The sequence below is a fragment of the Mobula hypostoma genome, chromosome 9 (assembly GCF_963921235.1).
Source record: "Mobula hypostoma chromosome 9, sMobHyp1.1, whole genome shotgun sequence".
Classification (NCBI taxonomy): domain Eukaryota; kingdom Metazoa; phylum Chordata; class Chondrichthyes; order Myliobatiformes; family Myliobatidae; genus Mobula; species Mobula hypostoma.
Genome location: NC_086105.1, coordinates 90771371 through 90791686, shown reverse-complemented (window position 1 = coordinate 90791686; position 20316 = coordinate 90771371). Strand labels below are relative to the sequence as shown.

The following is a 20316-nucleotide window of genomic DNA, read 5'->3' as shown; positions in this document are numbered from 1 at the left end:
GCTGCCTTGCCTGCTGCGTTCACCAGCAACTTTGATGTATGAAGCCTCAGTACAAACTTTGCATGCTTAAATTACAACCAGGAGATGCAGAATCCTTTCCCGAGGGGGAGGTGGAGCTTATCAACAGTCAAAACCTGCAGGAAGTCAGAAATGCAGATATATTCATTAATTAAGCCCCGACACCCATTATCCACTCAATGCACTCTCAAAGACATTGAATGCAAAACCGATCATTATATGAGGCCTGGTGTACAGGAGACATTTCGTATCGGGAACCAGAGTAAATGCAAAATGTCCGAAAGAGCTTCAGGTGAACATTATTCCAATAATAAAAAAAATAACTTCTAGCCAAAGAGGATGACATCCTGGGCTCTATCATGGAGTACTTGAAATAAAATAATAATACAGGAGGTTAGATCAAACTGAAGTAGCAAGTCGTACAGAAGATCCAAAGAGGCCCCAAGAAAGGCAGGTTCAGAATGTACATGTGTAACCTTACACTGTATAATGTGATGAATAAGGCAGCTGAGCGGCAGGTACAAATAACTGGATGGATTTATGATGTGAAAGGAATAACTGAAATAGGGCCCCAGAGCAGAGCAGGATTAGGCACCTAAGCAACACACACAAAACGCTGGTGGAACGCAGCAGGCCAGGCAGCACCTATAGGAAGAGGTACAGCCGACGTTTCGGGCCGAAACGTCGACCGTACTTCTTCCTATAGATACTGCCTGGCCTGCTGCGTTCCACCAGCATTTTGGTGTGTGTTGCTTGAATTTCCAGCATCTGCAGATTTCCTCATGTTTGAGGATTAGGTACTTAATATTCCTAGATACCAAGTGTTCAAAAAAGTTAGGAAAGAAAAAAAATAAGCCAGCCAAAGCCAATTAATTGACATACTGTACTAATGGAGAAGTTATGTTTGCAAGGTCAAAGACAGAATACAGGTGGTTAGAGTAAAGAAGCAAGGTGGGTGCCATCAACATTTTGTAGATCACTAAATATGGAAAGGAGGGGGCTAATATACAGGAAATTTACAGAAATAGAAGTGGTGACACTAAGGGATTCTAGTTACCCCAGTACTGATCAGGATGTTGACTGACAAGTGGCAAGGTTGCAGGGGAATTTATGAGATTGGTTCTGAGTAATTGCTTAATCAGTATGTTTTCATCTCAGTGAGGGATATCAGTGTTGATCTGTTTCTGAGAAAAGAGGAAGGAGAGAAGCACAAATGGAGGAAGCAAGGTGAGACAAGTGAGCTAAGATTGTGCCTAATGTGGTCCTCTGCTGATGAAGGTAATAAATGAAGAACCAAAGCTCAGGAGTACTGCATGCAATTTCAGTGAAAACTTCTTTATACAGGATGTGATGATTCTCGTGGCAATGCAAAATGGTTCCAGGGATTGGAGGATTTTAACTTTAAGGTTAGAGTGCAGAAGCTGGCTTGCTCTTTTGTGGAGATACGATTGAAGGGTACAAGTTTGAAAGGGTTTTAATGTGAAGCACATCACATTAGCATGATTCATGGAGGAGTAAAGAACTGGTGTGAAACAATGGACTTTACAGGGCTTTGTGGAACGAGCCAGAGGATGGGATTGACTGCAAAGTGCTTACATAGTCCTATGGTCTGAATGTCTTCCTCCTGTAGTGATTCTATCATCAGGCCACCTCGGAATCAAATGGATGCTTTTCTTTGTGTGAGAATAGACTGAATTCCGGACTATGGGGAGAGGGCAGATGATTGCACGTCCCCCCATGGCAGAGAAGTGGCACAAAGCACCAGAACAGAAGTGTGTGGAGGGTTGTGGTGAAGGAGTTAGAGGTATCACAGGTAAGTAAGGATCAGACAGTGAGAGATAAATAGGGGAAGAGGAGTGGCAGGGGACATAGTGGTGGTGGGAGTTCACAGGGATAGAATGTGGAAATGGTGGAGTTAAGGATAGGATGAGTGGAGGAAGATAATAGGGAGTGAGGGACGGCATGAATGGGGAGGCAGGCGGTAGGAGAATAAGGGAGGAGAAGGAAGGAAGTAGAGGGGAGTTGAGAGGCATAGGGTGTGGGGGGAAGGACAGTGAATAGAGGAGGGAGTTGAAGGGGTACAGATGTGAGGAATGAAGGTGGGGACTTGGAGGTGAACGTTGAGAAGAGATTTGGATAAAATCCTGATCTCACCTGGTTTGAAGACAATGAAAAGGGAACAGATTTCCCATTTACAATGATCGTGGAGGGCTGGAACTTGACTCCAAGTACTTTCACAGTGTTTATCTTGATGTAGGAAGCCTCCACATTCACGTGTAGCACCTTGGAGATCAGCTTGTTCTACAGCAAATAGACAACACATATTTGTCAGAATTCAGTGTGGGAGTCCAGAAGAGAGCTGGGGTTATGCCACTGAACAACCCTGGGCAATCAGGGAACCCCAGCATTTCCAGAGAGGAGGCCACTTGGACAATTGAACTGTCAACTAAGTATACCTATTAAGTGCAACACTGAGTGCGAGTCTTTGGAATGATCAGTCCTTAATTGGGATACATGTAGTGCTTCCTTGCAACCCTGATCTGAAGACCAATCTGTAGAATACTGCCAAGAGCAGATATAGGAAAAAACAACAGCACTTTTCTTAAATTCTCTTTTAGTGCAATTGTTTATTCATGATAAGAAATATCTGGAGACATAGCAAGGGATATGCATTTGTAACTAGGAATATTCAACCTGAGCCTCGATCTTATACTCATCTGTACCATGAGCACAGACATCCAACAATGTATTGCATGGTGATTGGGAGTTGGGAATCTGCTTGATCAGTCTGAGATCCTGAGACTTTCAGAAACTGTATAGCTTGAAAATTAACTCCACTTCTGTCAGGGCAGTGATTGAATAAGGGTAGAGCCAAGGCTGATGTAAACATCTCTACGATTACTCAGCCTCCACTATTCACAGGTGAAGGGTGGCCACTAATCTACAGTATAAATGTCTCCACGGTCACTCAACCTCCAGCATTCACAGGTGAAGAATGGCCACTAATCTACAGAAGTCAGACAGGGGAGGGTAGGAGAATGATAACCAGTAGCAATAAAGGTTTCTTTCCTGATGTACAAACGGGTGTCCTCAGTGGCTTATCTCTAACTTTAATGCCACTGAACAGTTCTTACTGGCATTACAGTTAGCGATAAGCCACTGAAGATGTAAATCAGGAAACAAATCTTTTACACAATTGGTCATAGAAATGTGGAACTCTTTCCCGCAAATAATGCAGAATAGATTTTTCTTGCTGGATATAAGTACAAAGGTATGTGAAACAAAGGCAGGTAATCACATAGAAGTTTATAAGAGCATAAGAAATAGGACCAGGAGGAAGCTATCTGGCATGTTGGGCCTGCTCCACCATTCCATAAGATCATGGCTGTGGACTCAGCACTACCTCTCCGCCTACTTTTCCCCGTTGGCCTAATTCCCCTACTGAGCAAAAATCTAACTGTGTCTTAAATATATTTATTAAGATAGCCTCTACTGCTTCCCTGGGCAGAAAATTCCTCAGATTCACTACTTTCTGGGAAAAACAATTCATAAGACCATAAGATATAGGAGCAGAATAAGGCCACTCAGCCCTATGTTTCACCAGTCTATCATGGATGACTTATTATCCCTCTCAACTCCATTCTCCCCGTTACCTTTGGCGCCCTGACTGACCTAGAACCTATGAACCTCTGCTTTAAATTATACTCAATAACTTAGCACCCACAGCTGCATCAACCCATAAATTCCTTCTCATCTCTGTTCTAAATGGGATGTCCCTCTATTCTGAGGCTGTGGCCTCTGGTCCTAGACTGATCCACTATTTGAAACATTCTCTCCACATCCACTCTGTTTAGGTGTTTCAATATTCAATAGGTTTCAATGAGGGTCACCACTTTTTGTTCTAAATTCCAGTGAGTACAGGCCCAGGATCCATCAAATACTCCTCATACATGAACTATTTCATTCCTAAAAATCACTTTCATGAACCTCTCTGGACCTTCTCCAATGCCAGCACATCTTTTCTTAGATAAGGGGCTGAAAACTGCTCACAGTACTCCAAGTACAGTCTGGCTAGTGTCTTATAAAACCTCAGCATCACATCCTTGCTTTTATATTCTAGTCCTCTCAAAATGAATGCCAATATTATACTTGCCCCCTTCATCACCAACTCGACCTGCAAGTTAACCTTTAGGGCAGGGGTTCCCAGCCTAGGGTGTATAGACCCCTTGGTTAATGGTAAGGCTCCAAGGCAACTCTGATTATTGAATTTTTCTCCATTTAGAAAATAGTTTACACCTTTATTCCTTTTACCAAACTGCATGACCACACACTTCCCTGCATTATATTCTATCTGCCACTTCTTTGCCCATTCTCCCAATCTGTCCAAGTCCTTCTTCAGCCTTCCTGCTTCCTCAACACTACCAACCCCTCCAACTAACTTTGTGTTGTCTGCAAACTTAGCCAGAAAGTCAACAATTCTGTCATCTAAATTGTAGACATATAATGTGAAAAGAAACAGTCCAAATATCGACCCTTCAGAACACCACTTGTCACTGGCAGCCAGCTAGAACAGGTCCCTTTTATTCCCACTCTTTGCCTCCTGCCAGTCAGCCAATGCTCTATCCAAGTCAGTACTTTTCCTGTAATACCATGTCTTATCTTGTCAAGCAGTCTCTTGTGCGGCATCTTGCCAAAGGCCTTCTGAAAACCCAAGTACGCAACATCCACTGATTCTCCTTTGTCTATTCTGCTTGATAATTTCCTCAGAGAATTCCAACAGATTTGTCAGGCTAAAGGAAACCATACTGACTTTGGACTACTTTATCTTGTGCTTCCAAATACACTGAAACCATCCTTAATAATGGACTCCAACCACTGAGGTCAGGCAAACTGGACTATAATTTCCTTTCTTCTGCCTCCCTCCCTTCTTAAAGAGGTGGTAACATTTGTAATTTTCCAGTCCTCTGGAAGCATTCCAGAATCTGGAGGAACTCAGCAGGCCAGGCAGCATCTGTGGAAAAAAGTAAACAGTCGATTTTTGTTTTTCCGAGACTGGACAAAAAAAAAGATTAGAATTCAAAATAAGAGGTGGGCGGAGGGGAGGAAGGATTAAAAGGTGGTAGGTGATAGGTAAAACCGGGAGGGGGAGGGGAGGGGTGTAGTAAAGAGCTGGGAAGTTGATTGGTGAAAGAGATAAAGGGCTGGAGAAAGGGGAAACTGATAGGAGAGCATAGAGGACCATGGAAGAAAGGGAAGGGGGAGGAACACCAGAGGCAAGTAAAGAGATATGGTGAGAGAGGGAAACAGGAATGGGGAAGAGGGGAGCAATTACCAGAAGTTGACGAAATTGATGTTCACGCGATCTGGTTGAAGGCTACCCAAACAGAATATATGGTGTTGCTCCTCCAACCTGAGTGTGGCCTCCTCGTGGCAGAAGAGAAGGCAGTGGATTGACATGAAGGAATGGGATGGGAAGTAGAAATGAAATGGATGGCCACCAGGGTATCCCACATTTTCGTGCACTGTAGGTGCTCGGCAAAGCAGTCTCCCAATCTACGTCGGTTCTCATTGATATACAGGTCACTGGATACAGTAGATTACCCCAGCAGACTCACAGGTGAAGTGTTGCCTCAGCTGGAAGGCCCTGAATGGTAGTGAGAGAGGATGTGTAGGGGCAAGTGTGGCACTTGTATTGCTTGCAGGAGTAAGTACCAGGTGGGAGATCAGTGCGGAAGGGCAAATGGACAAGAGTTGCGTAGGGAGCGATAGTTGAGGAAAGTAGAAAGTGTGGGTGGAAAGATGGTGGGATCTCATTGGAGATGACGGAAGTTATGGAGAATTATGTGCTGGATGTGGAGGCGAGTGGAGTGGCAGGAGGATGAGGTCAGGGCAGACATCCCTGGTGAAGTGGCGGGAGGACGGGTGAGGGCAGACATGCGCAAAATGGAAGAGGTGTGGGTGAGGGCAGTGTTGATGGTGGAGGGAAGAAAGCCCGTCTTTAAAGAAGGAAGATATCAAATGTTCATTCCAGAATCTAGTTATTCTTGAAAGATCATTACTAATGCTTCATAATCTCTTCAGCTAAATCTTTAAAACCCTGAGGTGTAGTCCATCTGGTCCAGGTGACTTATCAACCTTCAGACCTTTCAGTTTCCGTGCACCTTCTCTTTAGGAATAGCAACTACATTCACTTCTGCCTCCTGACACTCTTGAATTTCTGACATACAGCTAGAGTCTTCCAAAGTGAAGACTGGTGCAAAATACTGAAGTTCGTCCGTCATTTCTGTCCCTCATTATTACCTCTCCAGCGTCATTTACCAGCAGTCCAATATCTATTGTTGCCTCTCTTTTACTCTTTATATATTTAATAAAGCTTTTGATATTCTCTTTGCTATTTCTGGCTAGTTTACCTTTGTATTTCATCTTTTCTCTCCTTGTGGTTTTATTAGTTGCCTTCTGTTGTTTTTTAAAAGCTTCCAATCATCTAACTTCCCACTAATTTTTGCTATATTACATGACCTCTCTTCTGCTTTTATGCTGTCTTTGATTTCCCTTTTCAGCCACAGTTACCTAATACTCCCTTTAGAATACTTCATCCTTGGGAGGTATCTATCCCAAATGTATCTGGGGGTCTTCCAAAGTGCCCCCAGAAAACTCCAACCACTGCTGTTCTGCCATCATCCCTGCTAGGGTCCCCTTCCAATTAACTTTAGCTAACTCCTCTCTCGTGTGTCTATAATTCCATTTACTCCATTGTAATACTGATATATCTGACTTTATCTTCTCCCTCTCAAACGGCAAGATGAATTCTATCATATGAGGAGTGATTGATAAGTTCGTAGCCTAAGGTAGAAGGCGTCAATTTTAGAAAACCTAACACATTTATTTTTCAACATAGTCCGCCCCCCATATGTACACACTTAGTCCAGCGATCGCGGAGCATACGGATCCCTTCTTTGTAGAAGTGGTCCACAGCAGGGGGTGATTGATTAGTTTGTGGCCTAAGGTGGAAGGAGATGAGTTATTAACTTCAAACTTTCTGCATTATCACCCAAAGAGTTGAACTACACGTGCAAATAACGAGAGCATCTTGGACCTCCAGGTGGTCCACAGCAGGGGTGATTGATAAGTACGTGGCCTAAGGTAGAAGGAGATGAGTTATACAGCTCTCATTACATGCACGTGCAGTTCAACTCTGAGTGATTATGCAAAGTTTATTAACTTCAAACTTTCTGCATAATCACTCAGAGTTGAACTGCATGTGCATGTAAAGACAGCTGTATAACTCATCTCCTTCTACCTTAGGCCACGAACTTATCAATCACCCCTGCTGTGGACCACTTTCTGGAGGTCCAAGACGCCGACTTCGACAAAGAAGGGATCCGTATGCTCCACGACCACTGGACTAAGTGTGTACATGTAGGAAAAATAAATGTGCTAGGTTTTCTAAAATTGACTCCTTCTACCTTCGGCCACAAACTTATGAATCACCCCTTGTAATGTGAGCACCACCTCCCAAGGGTTCCTTCACCTTAAGCTCCCTAGTCAAATCTAGTTCATTACACAACACCCAATCCAGAACAGCTGATCCCCTAGTGGGCTCAACCACAAGCTGCTCTAAAAAGCCATCTTGTATTCCCTCTCTTGGGATCCAGCACCAACCTGTTTTTCCCAATGTCACCTCTTTCTAAGGATTTGATTTCATTTGTTACCCATAGAGCCACTCCATCCCCTGTCCTTTTAAAACAAGGTGTATCCTTGGATGCTTAGCTCCCAACTATTATATCCTTTCAGCCACACCTCGGTGATGCCCACAATGTCATTCCTGCCAATCTCTAACTGCGCTACAAGATCATCTACCTTATTCTGTGTGCATTCAAACATAGCACCTTCAGTATTGTATTCATCACCCTTTTTGATTCTTTCCCCCTGTTACACTTTAGTTCATCCCACTGATTGCAATTTTGTCCCAACATCTGCCTGTCCTTCCTCACTAACATTGCATTTAGTTGTATAGCTTCCTCAGCCCCGTCACTCTGATTCCCATCCCCCTGCCAACCGCTTCAACCATCCACAATAGCTCTAGCAAACTTGCCCCCAAGGATGTTGGGCTCCCTCAGGTTCAGGTGTAACCAGTACTTTTTCTACAGGTCATACCTTCCCCAGAGGAGATTCCAATGATCCAGAAATTTGAACCCCTGCTCCCTGCAGCACTTTCTCAGCCACTCATTCTCTGTATTATCATACTTTGGAGGTCTTGCTCTTCAGTCTCTTCCCTAATGCCCTATACTCACTGTGCAGGAGCTCTCCCTCCTTCCTACCCATGTCATCGGTGCCAATGTGCACCGTGACCTCTGGCTAATCACCCTTTCTCTTGAGAATTTTCTGTACCTGCTCTGAGACATCCTGCTCCCTAGCACCTGGGAGGCAACACACAATCCTGGCTTCTCTTCTGCAGCCACAGAACCTGCTGTCTGTCACCCTAACTATCGAGTCTCCTATCACTACCGCTCTGCCCGACTTTGCCCTTCCCTGCTGAACCGCAGAGCTGGCCTCAGTGCCACTGGCCTGGCTGCTGCTGCTGTGCCTGATAGGTCATCCCCCCGGTGGCGTTCAAAGGGTATACTTGTAACTGAGGGGAGGGATTCAGGGGAATACCCCCCGGTGGCGTTCAAAGGGCATAAGTGTAACTGAGGGGAGGGATTCAGGGGAACCCTGCACTGACTGCTTACTCCCCTTGCTTCTCACGGTGGTCACCCATCTACTAATGTGGCACCTTATTGAATGCCTATCTTTCCGGGCCTTTCTGCCTCATGTACTCATCTGGTCTCTGCTTGCAGGTGAATGGTGTTGAGAGGCACATCAGCCATGCTCAAATTGAGAGGTGAATGGACCTCAGGAGATTAACTGGCCTCCTCTGTTTTATTCAGTGAGTCACCCACAGCACAAAAGAGGAGATTTCATTTGAGAAGGTTGGTGTAGAAGAGGAAGCTACATTATGAAATAGCGATTGATTAATGTTCTACCAGTGGTTGTTTACCAACATGGGACCTAAATAAAGAGCTTTGAGTTCAAGGAGTTGTAGGCATCATACCTCATCAGTAGTAAATTCAACGTAAGTGTAATCGTTTCTCTCGTACGTATCCAGACTCTCACCGTCATCCCAAAATAGGAAACCCCTTGCTGATGTGTTCTGGGACAGTGCCACAAGCAGGTGAAAAGGGTTGCCACTACTCACCCAAGTGGTTGTGGCAGGTTCCTGTTATAAAATAGAAACAAATGCGTAGTGTCACCCTGCAGATTGAAAGATCACTGTTGACTAAGGATATCAGGTTATGAAGATAAGAGAAATACATGAGATCAACAAGGTTGTGTTGCCCTATAAACTGTTTCCTTGGTACAAGGTATCCAACACAATAAATTAGTGTCTTTGGGAGAAAGACTTGCATTTATACAATGCTATTCATGACTTGCCAATTCCCAAAAGACTTTGCAACCAGTTAGTCACTTCTGAAGTGCTGTCACTGTCACTGTTCCAATTTATCAACTGGTGCACAGCATTGTGATGATCAGTTGTGGTCTAGTGTTGACTGTGGGATAAATATTGGCCACGGCAATATAGGGTTGACGAATCATTAAAGCAGAAGGGATCTCAGATTTCCGCCTCATCCAAGTGTTTTTTTCAACACCGTAGCACTCTTAACTCAGCATGAAAATGAGTAAATACTCCGAGAAATTTTAAAAGGAGTTAAAAAAATATCAGCAAGGAATTTAAACATGAAATCAAGGTACCTGTGTGACAACGATCTCCCCCTCCCTCAGGTGCAGGTTGATGGTGTCCAGAGGAGCGGGAAGTTTGACATACTCTCCTGTGCTAACAAGTGGAGATCCCTGTTGATAAAGGAGTAAATGAAAATGTGTCTCGTCGTGACATCATCCTTGACATTGTCCAAACAATATTGTACATAGGTTTAGACAAGAGCGCCCATCAACAAAATATAGTGGGAAGTATTATAGACTCATTGAGTTGTACAGCACAGAACAAAAGATCTCAACTGTTTTCTCCCCTTCCTAGATGTAGCCTGATTTACCAAGTTCCACCAACATTTTGTATGCATTGCTCAGGAATCCCAGCATCTGCAATATCTCTTGTGTTTGCCCTCTTGTTTTTGACACCCCTATCAAGGGAAAAAGATTTGGACCATCTATCCTACCCTATCTATGCCTCGTATAATTTTATATATTCCACCTCTATTCCTCAGCGTTCAGGGAAAACAAACCCAGCCTATCCAATCTCTCTGACAATCAGAATCAGGTTTATTATCACCCCATGTCTTCACCACTTTCTCTAGTGCAAACACATCCTTCTAACAGTATAGCTACCAGAACTTCTAACAGTATAGCTACCAGAACTGCACACAACATTCCAAGTGTGCTCTAACTAGTGTTTTGAAAATGTAACATTATGTCCCAACTCTATGCCTGATCTATATTGGCAAGCATGCCATATGTCTTCTGCATCACCCCACCTTTCAGGAAACTGGTGTTGCAGAATAAAGCTTTCAGCAGGTGAAGTTCAGTAACCTGACTTTGGTTAAAAAGGCATTTGGCTATTCATTTATTATTGTCACCCGTGAAAAGATTTGGTTTGTGTGTCATGCAAACATATCATTCTGTTCATATGTATATTGAAGTAGAACAAGAGAAAAGAAACAAATCTGAATGTAAAATATAGTGAGAAGTGCTGTATTTCAGCCTAAACAAAGCACCTTTGACAGTGCAGCATTCCTCCCTCTATGCAGCACTTGAGTGTGTCAGCCCGGATTTGTGTGCCTGGAGTGGAAGTTAATCATTTGAATTTCTGTCCTAGAGATAAGATTGCTGTTCACTGAAGCACTTTTACAGCTCCAATATACTCCCACAAGTACAAACTGTAAGCTGTTTATGTGCCGTGCACAAGAGCAGACAACATCCTCTCCAGTTAACAAGCAACCTATTCCAACTTACCGTGTAGAAGTCGTACCAAACCCCTTTGGGAAAGTATGCAGTCACAGCACTGCTCCCTGGATCTAACACTGGTGAAATGAGGAGGCTACGACCCCACAGGAACTGTCGGTCAATGGAGAGAGTATTTTTATCTTCAGGAAACCTGAATTGAAAAATGAGGGACAGATACAAAACACCCAGGTTAAAGAGAAAGAGGGCTCTCAACAAGCCCCCACACTAGACAGAAGAACACACAACACTCCTGGTGTGCTCTCTCCACAGCCCCATATAATTGAAGGAAGATTTCTCTACTCTTGTACTTGAATTCTCTTACATTGAAAGCCAACATACCATTTCCCTTCGTAATTGCTTGCTGTACTTTCAAATAGATTTTTAGTGAATGTGTACACCCATGTTCCTCTGAATACAGCTCCTCCCTAGGTTACAGCATGGCTCTGCTCCTCTCAACTGGTCGTAACGCAAACTGAGTTCTGACACGGCAGAAGATGTCTACAGCCCCCTAGGAGCTGGCAAATCCATCTGTCACTCTCCCAGATGTTTGCTTGCATGTATGTAATCAGATGCTCAGAAACGGGGAAGGATCTGGACCGACCCCAGTTAGTCTCTCCCCATTTAAAAAAAAGCCAACTTCCTACATAGTCTACCTAAGTGGATGACCTCTCATTTTTCCAAATTATAGTCCACCTGTCATGTCCTCATCTACTTACTTAATCCACCTGTCTCCATTCAAGCATCTCTACAACTTCCCTGCAGCCCACTGGATATATTACACATGGTTCTCTGATTTACAGTATATCACTGATGTGGATTGTGAACAGCTGGGACTCCAGCACAAATCCTTATGGCAACCCATTAGCCTGAGACCCCAACCAGAAAACGGCCTCTGTATTTTCATTCTTTCCCTTAATTATGTTCATGCCATTCCATTACTGTAAATCCCACTTCTTAAAATTTTGTTTATAGTCATGCCACACACCATAGAATGAAGCCTCTTGCCCCAACACATCCATACCATCCAACAATTTACACTAATCTTACCCAAACCATTCTATTCTTCCCCCATCTCCATCAACTCCCTCCAAATTCCACTACTCTCCACAACTTGTATATCTCTGGGACGTAGAAGGAAACCGCAGCAGTCAGGGAAACATATGAGATCAGAGGGACAAGGTGCAAACTCCGTACAGAATATCAGGATTGAAGCCGCCTCTCCACGGATGTCTCACAGCAGTTCTATTAGCTGAGCCACTGCGACACCTCTTGGGGTCATCAAAGGGTGCCAGAAGGCTAACCGAAGAAGATGCCGTCGATAAGTGGTGACTCTTTGCACGCAGCTCTGATGGGAATGATCAAATATTCCTGTTTAGGACTACCTCAGCTGAAATTCAGTCACAGCCATGAGGGTACCCGAGTAAGCAACGTCGTTTTAGGACATTTAAAAATCTATTGAACCTCAAATTTGGTAGACCCCGGATGGCAGCCTCAGTTTGCGAGTGCAGTTGCCCTTTAAGAAAAAGGAAGTAGGGAAAGCTGGCTGGTCTGCCGGTACAATGGAAACTCAGAGGCCTTAAACCAACCCCCACTTTCCCGCACTCCTAACTGCCTACCAGTGAATGTACAGTTTCTGGAAAATAAAAATTGAAGACCTAAGAGCAAGACTGCAGTACCAGAGACATTAGGGACTATGGTGTACTTCACTTCACAGAGACATGGCTCACCCCCACCATTTCAGGTGCAACATTGCAGGCCGAGGGCTTCACCATTCATTGCAAAGGCAGGACGGCTGAATCTTTTAAAGGTAGAGGGGCTGGAGTATGTTTCATAATTCACATTGTGGTGCATAGACATGGTAGTTCTGTCTCAATCCTGCTCACCGACCTGGACCATCCAGTGGTCAAATATCATCTATTTTATCTGCTGAGGGAGTTTTCCACTATCATCCTGGTCGCAGTGAACATTATACCCCTGGCCAACATCAGGCAGGCACTGGAGGAGCTGAGCACTGTGATCAGCAGTAACGAAACAGTGCACTCAGATGCCTTCCCTATCATTGCTGGGATTTCAACCAGGCCAGCTTGAAGATGTCTCTGAACAACATAACACCTGTGGAACCAGAAGAGCCAATACAATTGACCACCGTTACAACATCATCAAGAATGCCTGCTGTGCCATCCCATGCCTGCACTTTGGAAAGTCCAATCAGCTGGCTGCACCTCTACTTCCAGCGTGTAGGCAGAGACTAAAGACTGCAACACCAGTGGTGATAAAGAGGATGGTATGGTTAAGGGAGGCAGAGAAGCGCTTTCAGAACTGCTTTGAGTCAGTGGACTGGACAAGGTTCAGGGATTCATCTTCCAACCTGAATGAATACGCCACAGTTGTCCCCAACTTCATCAAGACCTGTGTGTCTTTGAGAACATCCCGGATATACCTGTACCTAATGCAAAAGCCATGGATAAACCAGGAGATCTGTAGCCAGATCTCTGGCATTCAAGACCGGTGATCCAGAACTATACAAGTCGATACGACTTATAGAAGGCTATTTTAAAAGCAAAAAAAAAACACTTCCCATTGAAGTTAGAGAGGGAATCCAATGCACCTCAGCTCTGGCAGGATTTGCAAGCCATTATTTACTACAAGGCAAAACTTAACATTATGAATGGCTGTGATGCCTCACTCATAGATGTGCTCAACGTCTTTTATGCACACTTTGAAAGGGAGAATAAAACTACACTTGTGTGAGTCTCTTTACCATCTGATGACCCTGTGACCTCTGTCTCAGAGGCCAAGTTCAGAACATCTTTCAATAGGATGAACCCTTGCAAGGCATCAGGTCCTGATGGTGTACGTAGTAAGGCACTGAAAACCTGTGCCAACCAACTGGCGGGAGTGTTCAAGGACATCTTCAATCTCTCACAGATACAATCGGAGGTTCCCAACTGCTTCAAAAGGGCAACTATCATATTAGTGCCCAAGCAGAGTAGGGTGAGCTTTCTCAATAACTATCACCCAGTTGCACTCACATCTACTGTGATGGAAGTGCTTTGAGAGGTTGGTCAGGGCTAGAATCAACTCTTGCCTAAGCAAGGACCTGGATCCGCTGCAATTTGCTTATCGCCACAATAGGTCTGCAGCAGATGTGATCTCACAGGCTCAATAGTAATACCTACATCAGGTTTCTGTTTATTTATTACAGCTCAGTATTCAACACATTCAAGCTCCAACACCTGGCTTCTGTACCTCCCTTTGCAAATGGATCCTTAACTTCCTCACAAGGAGACCACAGTCATCGCCAATTAGAAATAATATCTCCATCTCACTGACACTGTGAAAGGGCTAGGTGGCTTGGACTTTGTCAAATGTGTTCAGGAAAGTTTTCTAAATCAATATATAGAGGTAGCTATGAGAGAGGATGCAATACTTGATCTCCTATTAGGGAACCAGACAGGTCAGATGACAGAAGTTATGTGTAGGCGAACATTTTCGGTCCAGTGACAATAATGTCATTAATTTCAAGTTAATTATGGATAAGGATAGGTCTGGTCCTCGAGTTGAGGTTCTAAATTGGAGAAGGGCAAATTTTGTGGAAATAAGAAAGGATCTAGGAAGAGTGGATTGGGATAAATTGTTTTCTGGCAAGAATGTGTTCAGTAAGTAGAAGGCCTTCAAAGGCGAAATTTTGAGAGTGCAGAGTTTGCATGTTCCTGCCAGGATTAAAGGCAAAGTTAACAGGCATAGGGAACCTTGGTCTTCAAGGGATATTGGCGATCTGGTTAAGAAAAAGAGAGAGGTGTATAGTAGGTATAGGCAACAAGGAACAAATGAAGTATTTGAAGAGTATAGAAAATACTAAAGAAGGAAATCAGGAAGGCAAAAAGACATGAGGTTGCTTTGGCATATAATGTGAAGGTAAACCCGAAGGGTTTCTACAAGTATATTAAGAGTGAAATAAGGGACAAAATTGGTCCCCTAGAAGATCAGAGTGGTCGTCTAGGTGTAGAACCTCATGAGATGGGGGAGATCTTAAACAGTTTTTTTGCATCAGTATTTACTCAGGAAACTGGCATAGCGTATATGGAAAGAAGGGAAACAAACAGTAGTGTCATGGAACACATAGAGATTAAAGAGGAGGAGGTGCTTGCTGCCTTACAGCAAATAAAGGTAGATAAATCCCCCAGGCCTGACATGATATTTCCTCGGACCTTGAGAGAGACTAGTGTAGAAATTGCAGGGGCCCTGGCAGAAATATTTAAAATGTCCTTGGCCATGGGTGCGGTGCCAGAAGATTGGAAGGTAGCTCACGTTGTTCCATTGTTTAAAAAAGGCTCCAAAAGTAAACCAGGTAATTACAGGCCGGTGAGCCTGACATTAGTAGTAGGTAAATTATTGGAAGGTGTTCTGAGAGATCGGATATATAAGTATTTGGACAGCTAAGAGCTGATTAAGGATAGTCAGCACGGCTTTGTGCGTGGTAGATCGTGTTTAACAAATCTTGTACAGTTTTTCAAGGAGGTTATCAAGAAAGTAGATGAAGGAAAGGCTGTGGATGTTGTCTACATGGACTTTCAAAAGGCCTTTGACAAGGTGCCACATGGGAGGTTAGTTCAGAAGGTTCAGACACGAGATATCCATGGAGAGGTTGTAAACTGGATTTGAAATTGGCTGTGTGGGAGAAGACAGAGAGTGGTAGTGGATGATTGTTTATCAGACTGGAAGCCTGCGACTAGTGGTGTGCCTCAGGGATCTGTGCTGGGACCATTGTTGTTTGTTGTCTGTATCAATGATCTAGATAATAATGTGGAAAATTGGATCAGCAAGTTTGCTGATGACACTAAGACTGGAGGCATTATGGACAGAGAGGAAGGTTTTCGAAGCTTGCAGAGGGATCTGGACCAACTGGAAAAATGGGCCAGAAAATGGCAGATGGAATTTAATGCAGACAAGTGTGAGGTGTTGCATTTTGGAAGGACAAATCAAGGTAGGACATACACAGTAAATGGTAGGGCACTGAGGAGTGTGGAGGAACAAAGGGGTCTGGGAGTTCAGATACATAATTCCCCGAAAATGGCGTCACAGGTAGACAGGGTTGTAAAGAAGGCTTTTGGCATCCTGGCATTCATAAATCAAAGTATTGAGTATAAGAGTTGGGATGTTATGGTTAGGTTGTATAAGGTTAGGTTGTGAGGCCAAATTTGGAGTATTGTGTGCCGTTCTGGTCACCTAACTATAGGAAGGATATCAGTAAGATTGAAAGAGAAGATTTACTAGGATGTTGCCAGGTCTTCAGGAGTTGAGTTACAGGGAAAGATTGAACAGGTTAGGACTTTATTCCTTGGAGCGTAGAAGAATGAGGAGAGATTTGATAGAGGTTTACAATATTATGAAGAGTATAGACAGAGTAAATGCGAGTAGGTTCTTTCCACTTAGATTAGGAAAGATAAATATGAGAGGACATGGCTTTAGGGTGAAAGGGGAAAGGTTTAGGGGGAACATTAGGGGGAACTTCTTCACTCAGAGTGGTGGGAGTGTGGAACGAGCTGACATCTGACGTGGTAAATGCAGGCTCACTCTTAAATTTTAAGAATAAATTGGATAGGTACATGGATGGGAGAGCTCTGGAGGGTTATGGAGTGGGTGCAGGTCAATGGGACTAGTGGAATAAAGTTTCGGGACAGACTAGAAGGGCCGAATGGCCTGTTTTCTGTGCTGTAGAGTTCTACGGTTCTATGTTCTATGACAATCAACACAGGCACACCTCAGGGATGTGTGCTTAACCCACTGCTCTACTCTCTCTACACCCACGACTATGTAACTAGGCACAGTTAAAACACTATCTATAAATTTGCTGATGTCACAACTATTGGCAGAATTCCATACAGTGATGAGAAAGTGAGACAGATCAGCTGGTTGAGTGGTGTCGCAACAATAACCTTGCATTCAATGTCAGTAAGGCCATGGACTTCAGAAAGGGAAAGTTGAGGGAAAACACACCATTTCTGATCCTTATCGAGGGATCAGAAGTGGAAACGGCGAGCAATTTCAAGTTCCTGGGTGTCAACATCTCTGAAGATCTATCCCAGGCTCAACATATTGATGCAATTACAAATAAGGCACGACTGTGGCTAGATTTCATTAGGAGTTTGAGTAGACTCCGTATGCCACCAAAGATTTTTGCCATTTTCTACAGATGTAACACGGAGAGCATTTTAACAGGTTGCTTCTCCCTCTGGTATGAAGGGGCCACTGCACAGGATCAATCAAAGCTGAAATAAGTTGCAAACTCAGCCAGCTCCATCATGCGCACCAGCATCAAGGGCATCTTCAAAAGACGAAGTCTCAAAATGGCAGCATTCACCATTAAGGAACCTCGTCACCCAGGCATGCCCTTTTCTCATTCTACCATCAAGCAGCCTGAAGACACATTCAATGTTTCAGGAACAGTTTCTTCCCCTCTGCCATCAGATTTCTAAAAGGACAATGAACCCATATACACTACCTCACTTTTTTTCCTTTCTTTCTCTCTTTCGCACTACCTACTTAATTTATTTTTATATTTGTAATTTACATATGTAATTTATAGTTTTTTATTACTTATTGTGATGTACTGCTTCCAGAAAACAACAAATTTCATGACACATGCCAGTGATATTAAATCTGATTCTGATAATATATCCACTTATTCACCCTTATCCATAATGCTCTAACCACCCCAGATAATGGTTACACATTTGTTAAGAGGATTTCCCGATCATAAGTCCACGGTGACCCTGTCCAAATCTATCAGTATTTTCAAAGTGCCCGTTACCATTTCCTTCTGGATTACTACTAGTTCCATCACTCCCTTCTTTCTTAAACGCTGGGAATATATTCATTACATTCCAATCTATGGGAACTGTTCTGGAAGCTATGGAATTTCAGGAAGTTCCATAGTTTCCTCTATTCCAGTCACCCCCTTCACACCCTTAGAGGGCAGCCTATTAGGTTCTGGGGATCTATTACTTCTCAATATTTTTCTAATATAGTTCCAATATTTTCCTCAATGTTTGACTTTTAACTTGTTTTAGCTCTTCATTCATTCTCAACCTGCAGTTCTCCTCTACTTACAAGAGATTTTTTCTTCTGTGTGATATTTGTCCAAGTTATCTGAGATTTCTTTCACATCTTAACATGGTTTCTCCTCTCTGTCTGTGAGACGTCTACATTAACTTTTGCTGATCTTTTCTTACTAGACTCTTGTGCTCTTTCTTCCATTTGCTACCAATGTCTTGGTCCTGATAACAATCATGAGAATGGGATCATTAGAGCCTGTTGCCTGATGATTCTGAGAACGGAGTAGTATTATAAAGTCACAACTTACTCAAAGAGGAGAGCTCTGGCAACAGTTTCTCCCCGGATATGTGAGTGATGGAAGAGCGTGTAGAGGTATGGGAGCAGAGAGTAGCGGGTAAGGAGGGCACGCTTCATTGCAGCTTGAGCGGGTGCACTGAACGCAGTCGGGTCCTGAGCCTGGAGAACAGAGAAGCCATTTCAGAGAAAAGAGGACCATCATTAAAGTAATGGCAGAAAATTGCAACTATATTAATTCAGACCCATTGTCTTTAATCTAAATACTTATAACTGCCAAAGAAGCAATGCAGGATGTTGCAGAGTTTAAGGGATGGCTACTGTCCTGAGGTCCTCATCTCAGTCCTACTGCCATAACATGGGCCATTATCTTGCAGGAGAGATTCTGACTCAGAGTGAAAAGTATTAGCTGGAAATTGCCTCGCCTGCCCAAGCAATCGGTCTGACTAATGATGTAGGGATTTATTAACTGTTTTTATCCAGGATCCTTGTAATATTCCCATTGACTCTCAGTGGATGAGAACATCTCAGTATGATGGCTACCTCGTGTCAAGTGCCCTCAGGTAGTGCTTCCATTGTTGGGAGACAGTGGAGAACTCCTCAGGGTATAACAGCACCCTAATTTGTTTACTATTTCCAAGAGGAAGTGTTAGCCCTTCAGAGAGCAGCTGATGCCTCTCAGTCTGTACTTGGTGGAGTTCAGGAGAATGGTGGGGGAAGCTCTCACCCAAATCTACCAAATACTGAAAGGCCTGTATATAGTGGACATGGAGAGGGTGCTTCCATTAGTAGGAAAGTCAGTAGGAAAGTATTTGAAGGCATTAGTAGGAAAGTATTTGAAGGCAGAGCCTCGGAATAAAGAGCCTCTTTAAAACTGAGATGAGCAGCTATTTCTTCAGCCAAAGGATGGTGAGTCTGTGGATTCCTGGCTATTGGGTGTAGTTAAAGCTGAAATTCATAGGTTCTTGATTGGTAAGAAGGTTAATGGTTATGGGGAGAAGAGGTTTGAAAAAAAAAATCAGCCATGATTGAATAGTGAAGCAGAGGCTTAATCCTGCTCCTATACCTTATGATCTTATAATCCGATAACACTGGTACTGGGATCCTGGGAATGATCCCCCTATCCAAGACAGCTGCTGGATTTGTGATTCCCCCACCACCACCAAGAAACACACTGTGGACGCAGTACCTAGGTTGAGAGTGCACTGCAGTAGTGAGGGAGTACAGCACCAATGGAGCTTCTGTCTTTCATATATGGACATTAAACCCTTTAGTCATTCAGCTGGACGTTAAAGTACTGCAGGAACTTTTTGAAGAAAACCAGTGGTCTGTCCTCTGGTGTTACGGAAACATTTCTCAACTAACATTCGAAAAAGAAGTTAACCCAACTGGTTAACATTGCGAATTGTGGCTCTTGCTGTGCACAAGTTGGCTGACACATTTGTGACAACACTTCAAAAACTGGAATAATGCCCAGGGGCATGCTGCAGTCGTGAAGGGCTCAGTATTAATACAAGTCTTTCCTTTTGCAACTTTTCAGATTGTTTTCCCAAATAAATATATGCAAGTATATGTTACAAACTCTGGACCACCTTCTCGTTTTGGGTGTTGTGGTTTCGAGAGAAGGGGTAGAAAGCACCAAGCTGCATCCATCGCACGCACATTTCCTCTGTGGTACTGCCGCCAAATCCACATATGTCTGCACCGACCAGAGGAATTCCAAACATATTGAAGTTCAGAATACCTGTGGAACAGAAAGGGGTCAAGGTGCAGAGTGATAACAACATGACTCTCTGTAATCTCGCTCACACAGTCTGTTCACATTGGCAAACCTCTAACTAGGTCTTGAGCTTCATGCCAGCTGCCCTTGTCCTAACTCATTACCCATGATTATCATGCAGAGCGTGGTGGGTATATGGAACAAGCTGCAGAAGAAGTAGCTTCAAT

General features: G+C 43.6%; 1 protein-coding gene across 2 annotated transcripts in view; it reads right to left on the bottom strand.

The window, feature by feature from the left end:
* The window catches only part of gaa2 (alpha glucosidase 2), a 91665-nt gene continuing 71349 nt past the window's right edge, over positions 1–20316 (bottom strand). For both annotated transcript variants that reach the window (XM_063058655.1, XM_063058654.1), the window contains exons 14-20: positions 19962–20113; positions 18383–18531; positions 11026–11167; positions 9811–9909; positions 9113–9277; positions 2173–2319; positions 1–134 (exon numbers count right to left, since the gene is read on the bottom strand). In XM_063058655.1, coding sequence (XP_062914725.1) covers positions 72–134; positions 2173–2319; positions 9113–9277; positions 9811–9909; positions 11026–11167; positions 18383–18531; positions 19962–20113 — 917 coding nt within the window. In that variant the 3' untranslated portion in view covers positions 1–71. The remainder of the gene's footprint in view (positions 135–2172; positions 2320–9112; positions 9278–9810; positions 9910–11025; positions 11168–18382; positions 18532–19961; positions 20114–20316) is intronic.